The sequence below is a fragment of the Bombus flavifrons genome, chromosome 1 (genome assembly GCF_040668555.2).
Source record: "Bombus flavifrons isolate JBK064 chromosome 1, iyBomFlav1_principal, whole genome shotgun sequence".
NCBI lineage: Eukaryota > Metazoa > Arthropoda > Insecta > Hymenoptera > Apidae > Bombus > Bombus flavifrons.
In genome coordinates this window covers 13,825,846-13,847,866 of record NC_138442.1, presented here as the reverse complement: position 1 = coordinate 13,847,866, position 22,021 = coordinate 13,825,846, and the positions used below count along the sequence as shown (strand labels likewise).

Sequence of the window (22,021 nt, the reverse complement as noted above, 5' to 3'; positions counted from 1 at the left end):
GACAATGATCGAAGACCGATCAAACCAACAAATCTTCCGTATCTAACCTGAATAATTAAACGATTTGTATAAGGGAAGTTGAAAAAAAACAGGAAAAATGATCGTATGAACAGGTGAAAATTGTGAGCGTCGTAACTAATACGATTTTATTTAAACGGCCGCGTGTAAAAAGCGACGCCCCGTGTTACTGTGTACGCGGTCGGTCGGCATCTACATTCTCCGCGACTTTCAACCCTCAACGTCACTGTTATATTGCCTCGAGAACCGTCTGTTTGCATACTAAAAAGGTTTAAAACTCCCGGGACAAAAATAATATTCACACGATTACGAGCGACGCGTACGGCATCCCTGATCGTTCCAAGCTGACGTATCAGTGGTTGCACAGCGTTTTAAAATACGCTTCTTCATTCTCCATTCTTCGATATCTTTGTTTCCTACCATAATTACTTCGACGAAAAAGTTGTTAAATAATGTGAACAAAATTGCTCTTGTTGGTAGTTAGAAATTATACGAGAGATTCTAAACGATATTAAATAGATATATTATTTCCCAGGGTAGAAGGGCTGGAATCAACGGGGAAGAACCGACAGAACCATTGATGTAATGAAACAAATTTACTTACAATCGTTTAAGAAAACAAATTTCCTGAAGGAGAAATTGATGTTTGTACTACCTCGATATATGCTCGTTGCTACCATCTAAAAATTGTAATATTTAACTTTAACGTATGATCTATGATATTTAATGTACAGAAATTCTTTTCTTATAGCCAACTTGTGTAATCAATAAACGTCTCTAAAAATTGCGAGCATTTTAGATTAGCTCTTTCTGAAACACGGTGCTTAATGGAGTAATTTATACCTGTTAGTCGACGATTATCAGGAAATGAAAGCGGAACTACGAAAAAAGGAAGAAACGGGAGGAAATCGCGGCGAGTTGGAGGCAGGGTGAGTATCTGGGCGCGATCGCAGCGCCGGCATTATCACGATGGACAACGTCAGTGTAAACAAGCCTTAGTGGCCATAACAGCGCGGCAGAATGTCGTCCCTTCGACCGGTAAGCTGCATTCTACGCGGTGTGCTCGTTACGACCCTGTTGGCCGCGCGATAACTTTCAGGTTACTGCCACCGCTTACGCTCCGCCATCAACGACACACCGTTCGGCCCGCTGGCTACCGTTGCTGATTGCGAATGAAACACGGAACACGCTCGCAACCCCGTCGCCACGCCGGACGATAAAACGGCCAAGGAAACGCCGCGCCACGCCGTGCCGCACCAGACGAAATTACTTTTGCCGACTCGACCGATCTCCGCGATACCCGCCACGTTATTTACGTAGACCGCGCTTTATTAATTATCTAAACACGGTGTAATGAATCGCGATACGACCGCGAAATATACGACGCTCGTGCGTGCTCGAACTCGAGATTATTCGACGCGATGTTACGAGCACTTTCATAGAATTTTTCCCTTTGACAAGATCGAGGCGTGCAGAGCGGTTTTTCTTTTTTGTATCGAGCGACTAGAGGAAACGATAAGGGGTCGTAAAGGGTCGCGGATTTAATAATTAAGGGACTAAGTTAGTTATTAAGTGATTTGAATCGTAAAGGATAGGATCCGTTAATGTCACGTAAAGTGTATCGCGATCGAGATCAAGATCTGTAGCCTTTTACGAAGAAAAATAGGGTGAAAATACAGGGGATATACCATACATTGTACTTTCCTAATTTTTCCGTATACTATCTCCACGTTTACGATAATGCAAAGATGACGAAGATCTTTATTAAAGTTTAAATTAATTCTCAATTTCTTCCGATCGTTGCTATTTAATCGTTTAATAATTTTAGATCGATCCAGTCAACTAGTACTTTCCCACATTTGTGTCGAATCTTAGCTTAACTTCTGCGAAGCGAAGATGTACGGAAAAGCTACACATACATTTTAGCACATAACTAATGCTGCCAACCAAAAGCAGGATAGTCATAAGCAAGCATAAACGTGGAAACTACACAGATATACGTAGGATTCGAAACATTCCCACGTTACGCGTCAGGTTTCGTGAATATCCATGGGCGATCGGTGACGTCGGTGATGGATGAACACAACGGTATCTAACAAAGTCAGCGTGCAAACTAAGTTGGTGGCGCATACAGAGGCAGCGGGGACACGCGGACGGATTATGGACGGTTGCGGCCGTGGTCCGCGTGCGGTCTCCGTATGCAAGGTTTGGGCGCGTGCGAGCCGGATTTATGACCCCCATTATGACGTTGACGTATCGCCTTCGCGAGGGTCCCGAACCAAAGCCAAGGCGGATCTAAGCTCCGTGTATCTAAGCCGAGAGCTAGCCACAGGTTACCGCAACCCGGACGAGAATATTTGAGGCCTGATCCCGTGGACCACCGTGTCCGATAAACGTCCGAACGATCCTTGCTCTTCGTGCTTTTCCGCATTGTCCTCCGATGTCTGTATTAGGGACTTGCTAAGGAAATTCCAATAGCCGTGTTCTTGGTTTGTATTCGATATTGGGTATCCCGGCGGGAAATGTAAGAGATGCGAAACTCAGGATTGAACGTTATTCCGATTAAAAGATATTTGGTCGAGAATGTTCAGATATTAATGAAATACACATTTCGACCGATGGAACGAGACACGAATCCCTCGATCCAAGTTAAATCAAAATGCTCTACGTTATTATTACTGATAACTGCTTGTTCGCAAAGATCAAACCCTGACCTCGACGATCGAAGTTATTTGATTTAGAGAGCAGAAATAACAGAGTGACCGAAGGGAAGGGAACTCGATGATTCTCGATTGTCGGTCGAAATTATTGGCATTTTCCGGCCCGTAATGGTTGTCCAGATCGCCGCATTGAACGACGGAAAGGAGCGTGCAGCATCGGGAATTTAAAGGGCGGGTGCGAAGTCGCATTTACGCGTCGGATGCGCAGCCCCGATTCAATTTATACCCTCTGGACGCGCGTTTCCGGTTCTAGCCACACATCTTGCGGGATGGCAGCACTTCGTCCGTTTCCGGAATCGTCTTTCCTCCTCTGCTGTTCTTTTCCAGTATCTTCGATGAAATACGAGCACGTCTCTCTATCGCACCACGATTCTACGCCAGAGTGAACATATAGGGGGCGGGGGGAGGGAGGAAGGGAGGTAGAAGAGGGGTGACGCAAATAAATCGCGCTGCAAAATGGATCAGGCAACGTACAACGGGCAGCGTCACGCGTCGACGAGTGTCAAAACACCGTGGAGCTTACCGCCAGTCTGGACGATGCATTAAAGGGCGGCGAGTTAATGGACAACTGGGATCCACCGGATCGACCACTTTCTATCTGCACCCGTTGTTCCCGAAGGAATTGCCGGCATACGTCGCGGAGAACAACGATGATGGACACCTCGTTTGCGCACCGTATGAAAGAAAGTCATCCGAACATTGACGTGAACCTTTTTTTCGGACGGCAACCAGGGATTGGATCTTTTCAGAACTTTGTTAGAACGGGAAATACGTACGTGTTTTTCGAGCGTAAAAAATCTCGCGACTCCGCGATTCGCAATTCCAAGCTTCGGTTAGAAAATGTTAAAATATTTCGTTCGGCGTTCGAATCGACGTACTTGCACTATTTACGTTCGTAATTTGAAATTCCTGTCATTCGCAAAGAACGAAAGATACAAGGTTGAATAAGACATACACGCGAAGTGGAACTTCTCTTCTAACAATCGGATAGATTGAATCGCGACCATGGATTTCTCAAGCAGACGATATTGAGAGATCGAAAAATGTACCTATTATATCCGACGGGCTGGAGACACGCGGAAACTGGATACGACGTATGCTAGTTCGAGATCCCGGCAAACTCTCCCGAGGGGAAAGCCGAGGATATTGAATATCAGATCGCGTGTCCCTGGCGTGTTTATTCGCGCAGCGGTGAACCCGCGTGCGGCACAGGAAACAAAATCCTGTGCCCGAAAGATAGTACACGATTGCGCGCGCCAAAGTCTTTTATCGTCTCTGAACGTGATTGAAAATAGATGTACAAAGTCGACGCTTGTTTTTCGGCACCCTCCTTCGAGCATAGGCAGCACCCTTTTTTACCGTGTCTCGTTGTGTTTCTATGACAGGACTATTTTACTTTCCTTTATAGATTCAGTTCTTAGGACCAGCATGTAAATGATCGAAACGGTTGCTTAGATCGAGTATAGTCGTTACACGTATTAGTATGATAAAACTGCAACTTTCTGTGCGAGCGAAGATCGTAGAACTTATCTCGCAGTTTCAGCTCTAAGCCTTTTTCAAGCCTCAAAGTGGTACACTTCGTATAGTCGTACAAACATACGTATAAGTAAATCAATGAACGCACGACATACGCGTGTATGCATTGGGTTGGCAACTAAGTGATTGCGGATTTTGCCAATGCCATCTAATGACAAAATCCCCAATCACTTAGTTACCGACCCAACATATAATGCGATAAAATTGAAATCAAAAACACGGACGCTACTCTTGATCGATACAGAAAAAGGTAACATAGGAACGTTACTATAAGCTAGAAAGTTTATCAATGTTGCGTAACAGCAAAAAGTTGAATGATATATCCACACGCAGGTAATTTAGGAAGAAATAGAAGAGAGGAGAAAAGTAGAGACGACGATATAGAAAGTTGGATCTCCCTAGAGAATAGTAACGTTTACTATTGACGACGTAATCGCTGGTTTCGTACGAATAACGAAAATCTAGCGGAAAGGAAAATCTTATAACAAAAAGACGTAAATTCATCTGATCGACCAACATACCAATCCAATTCTTCTCAATGAAATTCTCCTAACGCGACATAGATATCCCAAACTCGTTATTTTTATCCGGGATGGAGTTACGATTGCGACGAAAAATCGACCCCTTTTCCAGAACCAGCAACGGATCCAGGTCTCTGGTGTACGGTCAGGAGATCGTAGGTAGCTTTACATCGCCGCGTGTAGCTTCGGTACAGGCCGCCACCGAGAGACAAATGGCGGCGGTTATCTTGGAAGGGCCGACGGAGCGGCGGGAGAAAAGGGAAAGATAAAGAGAAATACGGAGAGAGGAGAGACTGTGGAATCGCTGCTGGAAAACGGGTGCCGGCTGGGGGCGGGGGGAGTTGGAAGAAGGTGGATAAGTAAGAGGGTAGGACACAGGGAGACGAAGTCGAGTAAGGAAGATGGGATGAAAACATCGATTGCAGGGGCTTGTAACACCGCGGTACGAACAGAGGGATCAGGCCGAGCGATAAACCAAGCGGCCTGGAAAATGCCGGATCAACGGCGCGATGTTTCAGCAAAAACTGCCTGGAATCGGTACAGCCACGGCTCAAGGAGAACCGAGGAAAAGGGGCAGAGAATGAAACGGACCGGAGAGAGAAAAGAGACCTCTCCCGTTTTCTGCTTCTATCTTCAACCCCCTTGCCACCGGTGGAACGAAGCTAACCGTGTACATAGACGTATATAGCTAGACCTTTCGCGGTATATGCGACACTATATCGTTTACCCCTGTGGACTCTCTACTCCCCTTCCCCTCTATGCTCGCGAATCCCGACAGATTTATGAGGAAAGTAATACGAATTAAACTGACGTTTGTTCCTGTACCCTTTTCTGAGTGTGTGTGCGCGAGATAAACGTTAGGAAAAACTCACGAGATTGAAAGACGATGGTGTAAGTAACCTCGAGAAAGAAGAGTACATAGCGAGGAAAATTTTATAGAATGAAACTGCAGGATGAGAAGGTTAAATTTTCCCGTGTTATAATTACCGTAGAATTTAATCAAAAATTTATAACGGAAAAATAATTATTTAGTGTGATATCGTAAGATACTAGGAGATATCTGTAAACAGATGCGATAAAGGAAACAATATTTTTTGTTTTCTAAGTACGATGTGACGAATGATACGTGATACAGAATTTGAAAAATAAAACCGGACATCTATAAAAAGGTGGAAGAAATATCTAAGTGGAGGTATGGTAAAAACCATTCCTATTGTACCAGACCATTCCTACTACTTATTCTATTCCTACCATACCGATAAGTTTACCGATTTTAACTCGGTTGATACTTATTACCATCTTATATACTATCTCATACTCATTACCATGCAGTAACTTTCTACTCATCTAGTTTTAATTCCATCCGTTAGTAGCGTTGTGATGTAATTCTATGCCAAGTCGGCAACGTCAAAAATGTTGTAAAACTGATAAAGGAATCCTTCAATCATGTAACAGAAAAATGTAGAACCTTAATTCTATACTACGATTCATCCATATTTATTTTCATCTTACAAAAATGTACTTATATGTACTTATTATACCGTTAACTTTTAATGTTACATAAACCAGTGAACTACTATTAATCTATAACTCTAACAATTATATTGATGAGCAGCTTTTGTTTCGAAAATCTAATAGTACTAATAGTATACCATAGTATTACAGTATTCGATTTAAAAACAGATTCGAATTACCCGCCATGACACCATACACCACGTACAGTTATTTGTGGTCACATGATCATGGTAGTGCCTGTGGTCACATGCTAGTGGCGACACTTACGGCAACACTTTGTACCTTAATCAACCAACGGTTAAGCCACTACGATACATGACAAATCGCCGTTTTGGAAACTATAACTGTGGGTATAATAACAGGTACGTGTGTTTTATTATTCCCATTCATATCGGTATTTTCATTTGGAATTCTGTTGTAAGAACATGTTGTACCATTTTGCTTACATCATTCTACGAAAAGCTGATGCGGCAGCGACCGGCACTATATCATTTACAAATACGTAGAAGCATATGTATGATATCTACAGATACATACATACGCTCATAAATCTTTTCTTAATGCAAACATTGAAAAAAATACATCGGGTGATTTTTAAATCAGCATATAATAATTATTTTGCCAACGTTACATATTACATCTACGCGGAATAATGAATTATTTTATAATGCCATGTGTTTCGATCAACGCACTAGATACTGGATAGTGGTGCCTTTCGCAGAATAAACGAAAACTACTATCAACGTCCTACGGTTAATCAAAGTTAAACCGATAATGAAGATCAATTATAGATTCATATTCAACAATTTTGTCGTCGAACATAAATATCACAGAAATTTTAGTAGCATCATATTAATTAATAACAACATTTACTGAGAATTAATAATAAATCTCTTGCATATTGGCTGCGGATTAAATATAAAAAATGGCTTGAATCAGGAATTTTTTACTGCTGTGAATAAACATTGATATACCAACGAAGTTGGTTATGTTAAATACGTAGCGCGGAAGCTCTGTTTCACCAAGCACTTCAAAAAAGTGGTGGGGATGGCGTACATTAAAATATAAGGCAAATTTCTGTAAACCTCTCAGAGAAAATTACACTACTTACATTACGCGTTGAAGTATCAATTAATTAATTTATCGCTAGATCGCCACACATATCAGTTGCTTCGTAAAAAATCGTACATACAATCTTTTACTGTACTATTCATAGATTTGAAACATAGATAACTGGATAACGTCACACATGCAATAACGCTGATCTTACGCTACACGAAAACACACGAAGCAAGCCGAATCCTCTCGATCGCTCGCTTTAAATTTATCATTTAACTTTTGACGTAGTACTGTGCTTGCGTCGATCAGATCCCTTGATGCTCGAACAGGTTAAATATATCGAACTCTCGTGACTCGATCTTTTAGACTTCCTTCGATATCTGGTGCCACGCCATATGCAATTAGGAAAACATTGAAGCTTGCTATGCAGGACACGATAATTTAGGTAATTTAATTTTATCAATTTTCTCATGGATACGTATAAAATTTTAAGTAAATCGGATAATGTTTGTAGAAATTATGAAACATTGATTACAATGATGCACCGAAATAGAATCACAAAAATATTCCAACAAATGTTTTGTACAAAAACTGTAAACATTAGCAGTTAGTCATTCAGTTGACGTAGAAACATCGTATAGTGAGTTTCAATGTTATCAAATCGGACAACTCATACGGAAAGTGGATATTAAAAATAAGCTATATAAATTTTAAAGTCGATTCATTAAATAGATTGACAGAACAGAGTGGTTCAAAAATTGAACGCATTTTGTAATTTCTGTTCGATAAAGAAGAGACACGGAGATATTTGCATACGTTTATGCTTCTAAAATGCTTCTGCAGTAACGATTACTTTACTCTAGTAAGTTGGGAACGTAAATATTGCTAACCGAGTACGTGGATGATTAAATTATAAATAAATTGTTCTCCTCCATAGCTTGTAGTTGGCAATAGAAACAAATTATGAACATCATTCTTAACAAATTTACATGTTTCTTCAATATTTCGACATAATGTACGGAAAATTATAAATATGTATGAAGGATCCAAATATCCACTTTATGTTTGAAACTGATAGATCACGTTCAATTTTCCAAATGTTTACGTAATTTAACCTCGATAAAATAAACCTTCGCCAACGGATTATGATGGCTTTTGGTGTCATGTTCTCACTGCTTAGGAGGACAGATAGAGCAGCGCAACGAGCTCGCCATCTTCTGCGACAGCGTAATTACATTAATGGCGGAGTGACCTCGTTCACCATTTTCATCCGTGATGATATTGTTCAGCAACCGTTTCGGTAGAAATTTTCACATGAAATTTCGGATTTGTTCATACGACCAATGCTCGATCGAGTAGTCGACAAATCGACTTTTTTGCTGCGACCATAAAACTCCTATTCCCAGTTTTCCTCCAGCGTCTCTCGGCAACAAAGCAATGAAACTTCACCGGAAACGAAACACTTTTTAGCAAATACGTGTGCGTCGTTCCATATAGTTCATATTGTGAAATCATTCTGTGAATTTGTTCCAGACATGTCGCACAATACGAGTAGGGAATGCAGCGTGGAATCGGAAGAACGAGTTCCCATTTTGCAACCAGATGAGAAACTATCGAACAGACTGAATATTTTGACTGATCATTTTCAGTCGACGTACAATGTCAAACCTTCGTTTTTCGTCAGAGTTCCGGGAAGGTAAATTTTGTAATTTTACAATCAATAGTTTATATGTTAATTAAGATGAAATTATCTGCAAATTGTAAAATATACGTTGTAAGCAATTTATTAACGGCGAAGCAAAGTTATTTTCTCTGTCGTTTCAATAGATAATTGCAGAGATATCGAACTTCCATTTCTCCAAGTAATTGCGGTTATTTTGATCATCTGCCGTAGAGTTAATTTAATTGGCGAACACATCGATTACTGTGGATATGCTGTTTGCCCGATGGCCATTGAACAAGATATACTCGTTGCTGTAGCACTCTCGAAGGGCAATGACATTCGTCTTACAAATATAGACCCGAAATACAAATATTTCCAGTGCAATTTCAAAGACGTTAGGTGAGTAAAAATCGTAATGTATCCATCAAAAGAAATTTCAATTGGAAGTCTAAGAAAATCTTACGTACCATAAAAGTTTTGAAGGTCTATCTTATTTTACGTAGAATATTGTAATAAGTGATGCAAGTTTCTATTTTCTATTTTTCTATTTTCTATTTTTACTGCAAGTGAACAACCTGATATATCGCAACGTGTAATCTCAAAGTGCAATTTATATACACATGGATCCATTAGCAAGAAATATCGCGATTCTCTACTACGAAAGACAAACTTATTATATTGCAAGCTTTCAAGGCTGTAAGTAATTGAAGTGTTTTGCTATATATTCCGCTTCCGGAAGCACGATTTAGGGTCGAGTTGCAAATTTACCGCCTTTCCCCCTCAGTTTCCTACTTAACGCGAACACGTAAAGAATACTTTAAGTGGGGATATACATAAAAGAAACACCGACTTCTGACAAAATGTTCACTCAAATCGATTACTGTGTCTGTGTCTGCGTGTATCACGATTTTATAAACTAAGAGCTAGAAACATTATCGGGGTAACAAATAGTCCCCCCCCCCTCAAAGAGAAAAAAAATTTCAAATTATTCTAAGCACAAATCGAAATATCAATTACGCACTCTCATTCCGCTATTGCTTTGCGAATTGCCGAATGAATACTTGCCACGATGTAATACAAAATTCCGTACACAGCTTCAGAATGGAATTTCATCGTAAGAAATTTCCGCGGGGTATTTCTCGCGAGGACAAAAATAAATGGCATTCGGTCGGACGTGAAACTAATTTGCCGGAAAGGTAGAGAACGTGGCTACGTTGGATTAAAGAGGCCGCAATAAAATGAAAGGTAGGACGATAAAGCCGGCCACGTAATTTCATTAGCTGCATCGTGTTTAGCGACCCTCAATTGAAAATCTCCGCTGCCCTCGAAGATGTTTCCGGATAATCGTGACGGTTAGATAAGCTCGCAGGGCATGTCTTTGATCGCTGATCGATCAGCGAAATTATTAAACGGAATACGATCCGAATAGATTCGGTGGACCGCCAAGGTGCTATTGGAACGAACAGTGAAAGACCAGAAATGCACAGATGGATGAATCGTAAAGCGATACTCGAATAAAATTTCTGGTTTTATTCGACTCTCTTGAACGAAAATCATGACTTTGTAGAATATTAAGGTCGTATCTTTATTTTTGTATTTACAATGATGAAAGTGCTTGGTAAATGAAACCAAACATTTTATACACAAGGTTAAAAAGTAAAAATTGTCAGAAACATCTCTTAGCATTCGCGCGATCAATTTATTTCTAAAGAGCGGTGAGCGATATATATGTTTGCATCCGTAAATATCAAGAGGGAAATATTTGTGAAATATGACGAGTTCCATAAAACGATCGAAAGGGTTCAAGGCTGTTATGTATTACATATGTAGAAATTGTTACCGGTTATCTGTAGTTGCTTCTCTGTATTACGCGTGAAAATACAATTGTTTGAGCAAATTGAAGTCCTTGTAACTCATCAACGATGGGGCCGATATTTTAAATTTTAGGTCTTCTAAGTCGCATAAGATTTGTTTACGATTTGTTTTACGATCATTATAAAATAAAATATTAGTTATTATAGCTTAAGAATGGTTACAAAATTGTGTTGACATAAAAACATACTTCTACGCGAATTAAAGAACATAAATCATTCGAGAAAATTGTTTCTGCGGTTCGTGATAGGAGAAAATATCTTTTCTGTTAACGCAACGTCGTATATTTCACTGTAATGACATGAAATTTGAATATATGTAATGAGATTTAGAAAAAGGAAGCAACCGACCGCAACTTGTTGCAGTCTTTGATTAATCTTTGTGTCACCGTTAAGCATCCAGGAAAAGCAACTTTCGCATATAATAACCACGGTTTTCCGAGCCAAAGGAAAAAGATGAAGTTCGTCGTAATGTAAACAAAAAGAGGATAATAATATGAAGCTGAGAAATTCTCTCATTTTTATGGTGCAGATTTTGTTATCCTTTATTATCTTTTTCAACCCTTATGAATATGTCATGGAAATATGTATGCAGAAATCCGTGGGATTTGCAAACATTGTTGTAAAAGGAACTAATCCTCGCGAAAAAATAAATGTAAAATTTGGCAGTGCAAAAGTAGCAGTAAAAAGTACCGAGAAAATATCTAAACGTATTTCATCCTGCAGTAGAGAATTATTACAGTAAAATTAACATTAAAAAATCTCTCACGAAATATTATTAAGCAACAATGTTTTAAATATATTTCATTTGTTATCTGTAAGGTTTCCGATATAAATTTGTTAATATTGATTTTGTAAAAAAAAACTTTCCATGTTTTTTATACTGCAGCATTTTTTATCTAATTTATCCAAAGAAGAAAATACCTTAGAAATAGGTGAAGCTATAAGATAACTGTGAAAAGAGAAATAAATTCACATTTTCTGCGTAGTGTTTGCATCAAGGACGCCGGCAGTGGTCCAGACTGGTACAAATATTTCCTCTGCGGTGTGAAAGGAGCTCTTGAAGTGATCCCAGAGGAATGTGCACCTTCGGGAATCTTGGCTGCAGTTTGGGGTAACATTCCTCCTAATTCAGGGCTCTCGAGCTCTAGCGCGCTAGTTTCTGCCGCTGTTCTTGTGACTGTGCATATAAGCCAGGTGAGTGCTCTTTTCAGCTATTCCAATTTTTGTGTGATATTTCTATATATTTACAAATTACGTTCTCTTACTTTATTCGAACGAGAACCACTAAAAAGTTAAAAATATATTTGTAATGTAGGTACAATGAAAGTATGTTTAACTTGTATAAATTGGAACGAACGTCGTTGAAACTTTGTAAAGAAGAGTATATTCTAAGTAAGTTTCGAAATGAAATGGCTGGAAAAGATTTTGGCGGAATTTGTAGGAAAAAGCTACATCTCGAGCTTATCCTGTCGACTCTTTCCAATAATACTTAGCGCAATAATAGACAAAACGTATTATCGGTTTCATAACAATTTTACTCCAATACTGGAGAATATATTTCGAAAGTTTTGTATGTTTTTTTCTACTAACTATAGCATACGTCACTACTAAAATTCTCATTTATCTGTACAAATAATTCAAGACTCCGGCTAATTACGTAACAACCTTAACTAAAGAACAATGCTATCAACATTTTCATCGTTGTCCATAATAATAATTCTTCGAATAATTTTGTTCCTCTAAATTTAATCCTGACGTTGATATCAATTTAGAAAATGCTTAAAATATTTCTCACATCTCACAGTGGAGTAATCCACTTTTAGGATGACCTAAGTTGCGTTCAATATCATGCATCCAAAATATCCTTCATGAAAGATTTATAGAGGTAGACAATCTGTTTCGCTTTATATCGGAAATATTCGTGTAAAATTTTTATCTGATCCAAAAGTAAACAACACGATAGATATAGGAGATGATTTACTTAACGTTTTATAGTCTGTATTCAGAATTAATAAACACTTGTTAGCTAACACGAAATTGTGTGGACATAACGAGAATATAAACCATGTTTGTTATACATAAATATCTAATCTGCATTCTTGTTAGAACAATTCAAACGTTGGTATGAAACAGACGATAATTACACGTCTCTAGGGATAGCTCGTGTATGAAATTTACGTAGAGAAGAGGAACAATTATAATCGATGTTTCACATCCGAAAATGCAAAATGCAGATAATAGACGATTTATAGAAAAGATTTATATTAACAAATTTTTTAATTCTAAAATGCATCAAAAGTAAGTAAGAGGCGAAGCAAATAATAAATATGTATATAGTACAGAAAAAAATACCCATGAAATATAAATATGACAAAAGGAAAAGCCTTCAAAGCGAGGGATGTTTAGCGAAAAAGTAAGGAACGTTGAGCCTGAGTGCTTCGAAGCCGAGAATCGCAATTTGTAAAGCTACGTGATTAACAGGCTGCACGGGGTATCAGTGTCACGTTCCGGATGCAGCCGGTTCGTTATGATTAAATCACGTATACATGCGCGCAAAGTTATCCCGACGCGTTGTCGCTGCAATGGTTTTGCTTATGGACATGGTGGAAAAAGAGGACATTTCGGTCCGCCTTTGTACAAGAGATAAGTAAAATCTCATTGTTCTGCTCCCTCGTTGCCAAGAGGAACATCATTCTTTTCCCTTAGTCTTTCTCTTTCCTACTTGCTCTTCCTTCCTCTATGTTTCCAGACTTGCAAGATCGATGAGAAAACTTCTCTGGACCCTAATGTCTCTTTCAACGAAGTCATGAGCGCGAGGCGCTCACTGACCTTCAAGATTATGCGTGCAGTGTCTCCGAAAGGAATGTCTCAAGAATGTCTGGTATCTTCCAGCCCATTACCCGCGCTTCCGTTGCCACAAGCGCGTGTCGTATTTACGGATTGTTTTACATATGACTACTAGAACTCTGCGCTACGAAATCGATTCCCTAATACATATCACCATATTTGAACGATATTGCCGATTCCGCCGGTGGATATTGCGAATGTGAGCAAAATGAATTGCTAGGGCTCTGCGTTGCCAATAAATCGAATACGCTTTGATTTCTGTCAAAGAGGATTTAGAAAATTGAGTAGTTTTTATACGGAATTCCTTTGATTTCTCCCGTACGTGTTTCACCATATACGTATGATGACTGTAATAGCGACTACAAAAAAGTCCGCGAAAAAAAATTTCACGGTGTTGAAAAGTTCGTTCAATGAAAGGAATTTCGTTTCGTTCTTTCATCATTGAAAAAAGGTTCTCCCTTTGAATGGTTGGAAATTGAAAGTGCCACTGACAACTACAGATTCGATTCGTTCTCTGTTTCAGCGTCGATTACCCAGATGATAGAAACTCGTATAAAAGTAGAATCAAACACGAAAATCTCTGTATTATTATTTATCTTGATATTTCCATGATATTATTCTTTTTTATTTTCCTGCATACTCGTGGATCTTATCTTAAAGGTGAAAGCAAATTTAATTAGCGATCCGCCGTGCAAATTTCAACCGGCAAGAATAGGACAAGTTTGCTCTTTTAGTCGAAACAGTCCTGGATTTCTCTGTAATTTCCGCAATTACAAGGTGTATTTAGGCCGCAGTGCAGTTCAACAGGCTTTCACGCGGGCACCCGCCGATGCCCGCGGGCAGAGCTGAGGGCAATCTCGGCAATCTGACGATGTCATATACATTAAAGCAGAGTGGGAGATAGACACTTGCGGTAGGGCTATAGGCTAGTAAACCATACATGTCGTTTAGCGATTGTTGTTAACCGTTTCGTTCCGAAACGCAATTCTCCTTTTTAGGATAGACGGTTGTTACTAAAAACCTAATACCTAAGCTTAATACCTACCCGTACGGACAATGATTAAGTAGCACTGATTTAGGAAATATTTTCAAAGTTCAGAGATATTTACTTTCGTGTTCTTCGTGTAATGGATGCGAATTAAAAACAATATAACGACTTTCAAACAACAAAATCGTTTCTATTACAGTACCAATTGCCGAAACGCGAGTTGGCTACCATCAGCGCCAGCGCTGAGAGATATATCGGCACTCAGGGTGGCGGAATGGATCAAGCGATCGCGTTCCTCGGAAAGGCAGGTAATTGTTTCTTCATTTCCAGAGGAAATCATTGATAGCTTGATTGTTATTGTGTAATTTATAGCTATGAATATATTTATACTAATACCTATTAATACCCACGAAGGTTCTGCAATGCTAATCGAGTTCAACCCTTTGCGTGGTACCGACGTCACGTTACCGAAAACCGCAGTGTTCGTAATAGCGCACAGTCAGGCTTGTCACAACAAAGCCTCCACAACGGATTATAATCTAAGAGTTGCGGAATGTCGATTGGCAGCGCAGGTAACGTGCCATCTACAGTTGTGGATTTGAATAATGATTAATTATCGCTTTGTTGAAACAGACAGATTTACATGTTATTAATTAATGACGAAACCGATTAAATTACCACGAATTGAATGCTATAGAAATAATCAATATTTTGATGTTAAAAATAAAGTAATTAATACAGTGGTAATAATGAATGATTGTAGAGGAAATACAGAGGCATTTGAAAATGCATTCGCTTGATATATTTATTGATTTCGGATGACAATAAACACTCGAAGATTCGTTCGAACATAGTTTCAAAGGAATTAATAAGATTTCGTCTCAATCAAGATTTATAATTGTTAAGCAACTTCAAGCGATGTGCTGCTACACGTGACTTGTCTTTTCGTCAGTGATAACATCAAAATTACAAGAACAGTCTAAATTGTTTTTATATTTTTATATTAATCCTTTATGTCTCTCTCTCTCTCTCTCTCTCTCTCTCTCTCTCTCATTTTGTGAAAAAGTTTCTGATATTTCTACTTAAAAAATTTTAAGAGATCTGAGTTTCTTCTAAGCAAACCTATCACATACGTTTTATAGATGATAGCAAAGAAACGGAACAAACCTTGGGAACGTGTACAAAGATTAATCGATGTCCAGGAAAGTCTTGGTATGAGTGAAGATGAAATGGTCTCTGTTGTAACAACCGACCTCCACGAAGAGCCATATACTTTGAACGAGGTATGCAATTGACATAACAGAGATAATGATAATATCGAATCGATGTTTAAACGCTATGTCATTAGGACAACTTTACTGCCGCTAAAAAAAATATAGTAGACATAAGATATCATATCGATTGCTTCTTATTCTTTTAAAATTCATTAAATTTTTTATGACGGTTAAGACAAATATTTTTCAAATCAGCGATTTTTTAGTTCAGTATTGATAGCCATATACGTTGCTTTTGTAGATCAGCAAGAACCTCGACACGACAAACGAGAGGCTCCGAGAAATATCGTTAGTGCAATCCTTTGGCGATGCGCAACCTTTTAAACTGAAGCAGCGTGCCCTCCACGTGTATCAAGGTGACAAAGTCTATGATAAAATTGTTGCATGCTGGTTAGAAAATATATACAATATTTTTCCTTTCCACTTCCTGATGAAACTCATATTTATTAGTTAAAAGATTCCAGAAGAATTTTCTCTTGGCAGACAACGCCTTATTTATACCATAATATTTCTTAGGAAAAATCTCGCTTAATTTCAACTGTATTTTCAGCGGAATAATTCATATTTACATGCAAATTCCGCTTATTTATCGAAGAAATAATTTAACATTGCGCATAAATGATGAAAGAGTTTCAAATATTAGATCTCGCTCAAATCTAGAAAACTCTGTCAACCTTTAGTTTTTGCGAAGTTTAGTGAAAACAAACAAACAACAAACAGTGCGATTACACTGCTTGTGCTTACCAAGGGATCAAAAAATTTTTAGTCCAGCTGGGAGAAACAGTATCACTCGTATGCATTTCTTCCTGAAGCAATAAATTTTCACAACGACAGTTTATCGATTGTGACCGCCATTTATTTGCAACCAACCGTATTCGGCTCAAGCCATAGAATTTATTGGCCTGGAAACCCAACGAAAACCACGCGGAAAACCTTTCGCAGTATCCGTCCAGATTTTTTGCCCACAGACTTCGCTCATCCAACAATCAACGTTAGCTGTCGCTAGCTGAGGGACAAATTTCTTTTTGTATACCAACAAACAAACAGATAGAAAGCACAATCAAAAACAAAACCAAATATCACGAAACATCGTACCGTACTAAATCGAATGACTAAAATTAAGTCAAAAATTAAGTCGTCTTGCTTCCAGTAGAAAATTTTCATGAAAATTCCAGGGTATTGTCACTGGAATTAGACTCGTTACGTCGCTCGTTACTCTCGTATGAATAATGGCGTTGCTCTTTATCGTGATATTTCGAACGATTGAATTTCATACGTTCACCGCGAATATAATAATAGAAGCAATGCCGATACGACACACCACTCTCATTATGTTTCCCTAAACTACTTGTGCTCACGAAGCACACAATATAACACGCTCTAGTAACATATACTCTCGATTACGAATACACATGCACAGCCTATCTATCATCTGGACTATCATTCACTTGTATTCATTATTGGCACGATTATTAAATTTCAATCAATTGAACCACCATATGATTTCATACGCGTTTTAGAGGCAGCCAGAGTGGTCAAATTCCAGCGTATCAGCGAGGAAAGTGCCATTACAGAAGACGAGAAGCTACGACAGCTAGGCAACCTAATGTCCAACAGCCACGCCAGCCTGCGCAAACTATACGAGTGCAGCCATCCCAACGTTGATTCGCTCGTCGACAAAGCTATGGCATGCGATGCATTCGGAGCAAGACTCACGGGAGCTGGGTAAGAGGAACTTTGAACTCGGATAACAGTCGCGTCATGTGTACCAGTTGTAAATGAAATTTTAGCATATAGAATGGTAGATACGATACGTCTTACATGTACTATTCGTGGCGGTTAAATTGGATGATCAAAGAAAATGAAACCGAGAAGACAGTTCAAAGTTACATGTCGAATTTATGAGCTCGGATAACATCAGATAGGAGTCGAGAACTATGTTTCATGACTTTAAATTGAAGAAATTGTGGATCTATAAATAGATATTGAATTTTCATTGAAACTTCATAATTTTAGTACCAATTTTGAGGTTCTTTTATTTAATATTCTCCGTTCCTGCTTGTTCGATTTTTTTAACTGAGTGATGACCATTAAAAGTTCGTGGCACACCTTAAAACTCTATCAGTTATGAACTTCATTATAACCCACGAGTTCCATCCACGATAACCGCACTTTTGCCAATTGAAATGGGAACGCAACCAAATAAAAGAAAATGAGTCCAGAAAGTGACTCAGAAGAATGGGTTAATCGTTTTGCAATGAAAATCTAATGAATTTCTCTATATCGGAGAGCACTTAAATGACTTTAAAAGACTATTATGTTTTTGTTCAGAATAAAAGCAAATTCTCTTTCGCGTACATTTTATCTACATCAAACTTCTTTTCCCAATATTTTTTTTAATTTCTTTTTTAAGAAAAAAAGGATATAAGGTCTTGATGACATTAACTTTTGATGAAATGACATAAACTTACGGTGTCGAATATACACCTCGATAAAAAAAAATCGATTCATGGGTGTGTTTGCCAACGTAGTGTGTTTCAAAGAAATTACTTTAACAACGCGATGGCACGCAACCCGAGCGCAAATTATGGAACATCCAATGTCATTGGCAATATTTTGGACGTACAAATTCGTTGATTATCGAGAACGAGTTTCACGTTGCAATTTAATTTTACATCAATTCAATTTCATCGCACATATTGTAAAATACATGGTGAGATTAATAAAATGACACGATCGCATAATTTGATTTTACATAGGTGGGGTGGTTGCATAGTGGCCATCACAACGAAAAACAAGGTTTCTCAATTTGTGGATAAGCTGAAAAAGGAGATCGGCCGATATGAGATAAAAGACGAGTTCAAGCTGGGCGATCTGGTCTTTCCGACGGAACCGAAACAGGGTGCTGCAATTTATACAACCTAGTTGTCTTTTTCTATTTTTTTTTTCCACATTCCACATAAGTCGTTGACTATCTATTTACCAAACGTTCTCCTAATTATCTCTGCAATCATGTAATAGTACATGTACAAGGAATGGATAAATTCAGTATCAGGATAATCTGTATCCTGTGTATCATATGTGAACAGTGCTTACTATTTATCGATTATGATCCATGATGCCTTCTCGCGGCTAATGGTACAAACATAGTTAACGAAATTTATATGACAGATATATGAAATTTTAATATTTTATAAGTTTATAAGAAATAATATGAAATACACAAACGGAAGATTATACAAATATTTAGATGTGTCTTTAAAAAAGCTTCCCCTTAAAAAGCAGTGCCAATATAAATGCAACAAGATGCAATTTGTCCGTAATCCTGAAGCCTTTCCCTCAATTCCTCATGATTAAATGCATTAGCAGCAACGGAATATTTCGTGTCATCCCAAACTGATTTACGACCGGTAAGATGAAAGGGATGAAGCAGAAAATTAAGGATTTGGTAGGCTTTCCTCAGAAGCTTCTCTATTTTCGAGGACTAGTCTCGTTGGTCGGGAGATCTGATAGTCATTAACGATCAACACCGGAACTACGTAGCAAATGGATCGTCTGCGTCAGCCATTCTAAAACTTTATCAAAGTTGAATTCGAAAGGATAAAGCGGTGAATAAATGGAATTTGTCAAGAGAAAATTTCCATTCGACCCAGATTTTCGCCTAAAGACGTTCTTATGTACTTCGGTCTTGGGAATTCTATCACAGACATGGAAATTAGAGAAGGACAGCGGGTGTACAAGGAAGTCAGGTGTAACTGATTGCGAATTTGTTCAAGTTTCTCCGTGGTACATGGTTCATTGTGTTAGTGTGAGAAACGGTATTAAATTTGAAGTGCCACGAAGCCCATCGAGGAATGGTCTTCATTGAAAGATACTTAAATTTTCCAGAAAATATTTATACCTTCTTTATATTTATACTTTCTTTTCCTTTCTTTCTAGATTGTTTCGTAGAAAATATTTAAGAAAATAAGAAGGACAAAATTGCAAATCGAGAATTCACACGTGAAAGTACTTTTGTTCGTGGGATAGGTCGCTTGATAGCTTAAGTGGACATTGATATTGATTTTCTACCGTCAGTCAATGCTAATAAATTTCTCGATAAGAGAAAAACGTACCAGTCACCGAAAACTAGCTTTATCGCTGGGATCAGCTGCTACGTCCCGTCGATTTAGTTTTCTAGCATGATGAAAAAAAGATTGAATTCAACTTGCACTGTAGTTTCTTCTATCGTAAACTTCTAACAGTACGTTTTACTTTTGATTTAAATATCTCTAGTGTAGTATAGTTTAAAATTTATTACTCTGAAACTTTAAATTACATTCAATATTCAGTTTATCGAATCTTCTTTGCCAGTCGTAAACTAGACAGGCTATTTTCGCAACCAAGCGTGAAATAGCTCATGAATTTCGCATGGAACAACAATAATCGTAAAATATCTCAGATAATAAGTCTAAAACTATACAATATTGCGATACATACACGCAAGAATAATCTTACGAAAACATACAAATGTAGATTCAAAAAATTGCGGAGAATTTGAAAGTTGTCTTATTACATGACATCTTTTTCTGCTACAAGCTGACTTATTATTATCACATTCTTCTCCATCTCAGTACCAGTCTCGACAACGAACTTACCCCGCGATTGTTTTAGCCTCTGTTCTTAGCTACGTTTAATTTATTTCGTACCTATTCATGATATCGATTATTCTTTGTGGAACTGAAAATACAATGCAATGACGGTGCACAATTTGTTGAGATGCAGAACTTCTGTTGGACAGCCATCAGTGTCATGGAAATAATCGTGAAAATAGACATGGAAGTAAACTGGAAATAGACGTGGAAATTCCTCTGGTTCTGTAAACTGCGGTGAACCGTGTAAAACAAATCAGTATATATTAACAGAGTAGGAAAGACCGACAAACCGAGAAAATACGTGAAACCGAGCGCCTTATTAGAATCCTCGAAATTTATTTACGCTGCGGTTGTGTGGTCGACGACTCCGACACTTTCGTGCTCATCGTTGTATCAATCAATGAATATTTAAAACTATATTCAGCATTCTTCATTTTGATACTACTAAACTAAATCCATGGTATATGTAAATCTAATTTAAACTATCTAATCTAAAACTATCCATGTAATCCCAATTAAAGTTTTGAACCCTTATCATATCAAGTTAGTATAAATTTTGACGTCTATCCTATGTTTATTCAGTAGTAATTTCTCTAAAATTGTTCTTGTCGATTAACTGTCTATTATGGACGTTTCTGATTTCAAGTACTTTTCCCAACAATGTCCATCCCAGATCGATGATGGAAGGAGATCTGTCACCATACGATCCCCTTGATAGTATGTTCCTAGGGTGCACCCTACTGTGATGGAATTGAAAGTTTGAAAAATTTCCACATTCAGGAAAACAATAACACCACAAGGACAAAAGCTAGCTTTCTAAGAAAAAGAAATACTAACAATGAAAATCAATGTAAGGACGAAATCATAGTAACAGCTGAAGAAAAATTCTAGTAGTAAAATAATGTAACGAAACGATTTCAAAGAAAGAAGTCCAACAATAAAAAGCAGCACAAGATATCAACAAAGAGGGAACAATACCAAAATATAAAACACGTAAAGTTTCTATAGATGAACATACGACGAACAGATTCCAAGATTCTCTCGAGCGATTTAGAATTTTTAAATTAAAGAATGTATGTCGAATAATCTCAGAATTGTTGTTTTAAGTGAAATTGAACTAATTGAAGTTACCGATGTAAAAATATGACAAGATATACACCAATTCAACGTGGCTATCTCTTGAATAAGTTTACGACATCGACATATATGTACAATGTATATTGCAAAAGATATTATAACTAACTGTATCGGAAGTATTCTATGAGGAAAACTTCTATCTTGAATTGTGTAACAATTTTGCTGCAACCTACTTTACGTACACGTCGCTTATAAAAACTAAATTTACTTCATGTTTTTTTTAAATAATTATTAG

At 38.0% G+C, this 22,021-nt stretch overlaps 1 protein-coding gene and 2 long non-coding RNA genes across 9 annotated transcripts in view; 2 read left to right on the top strand and 1 right to left on the bottom strand.

The window, feature by feature from the left end:
• LOC138189934 (uncharacterized) overlaps positions 1-659 on the top strand; it is an 88,298-nt gene extending 87,639 nt beyond the window's left edge. Inside the window, exon 3 of the long non-coding RNA XR_011176163.1 lies at positions 554-659. This is a non-coding gene — a long non-coding RNA (uncharacterized LOC138189934). The remainder of the gene's footprint in view (positions 1-553) is intronic.
• Positions 1-7,601, bottom strand: part of LOC138189917 (uncharacterized) — a 145,726-nt gene extending 138,125 nt beyond the window's left edge. For 2 of the 5 annotated variants that reach the window (XR_011176161.1, XR_011176158.1), the window contains exon 1: positions 7,422-7,549. This is a non-coding gene — a long non-coding RNA (uncharacterized LOC138189917). Of the gene's footprint in view, positions 1-7,421 lie in introns of all 5 variants that reach the window. The other 3 variants (XR_011176156.1, XR_011176160.1, XR_011176157.1) reach the window with 3 other exon arrangements.
• Positions 6,556-19,260, top strand: Galk (N-acetylgalactosamine kinase). 3 transcript variants are annotated; one of them, XM_069132097.1, is made up of 10 exons: positions 6,556-6,672; positions 8,903-9,065; positions 9,264-9,431; positions 11,893-12,100; positions 14,941-15,049; positions 15,156-15,313; positions 15,884-16,024; positions 16,257-16,371; positions 17,536-17,740; positions 18,775-19,260. In XM_069132097.1, exons 2-10 carry the CDS (start codon positions 8,905-8,907, stop codon positions 18,938-18,940), a joined length of 1,431 nt encoding a protein of 476 aa, XP_068988198.1. In that variant the 5' UTR covers positions 6,556-6,672; positions 8,903-8,904; the 3' UTR covers positions 18,941-19,260. The 3 variants fall into 3 exon arrangements, with proteins under 3 accessions (XP_068988198.1, XP_068988188.1, XP_068988207.1); XM_069132087.1 differs by lacking the exon at positions 6,556-6,672 and adding an exon at positions 7,673-7,814; XM_069132106.1 differs by lacking the exon at positions 6,556-6,672 and adding an exon at positions 8,079-8,231.
• Positions 19,261-22,021: the final 2,761 nt, after the last annotated feature.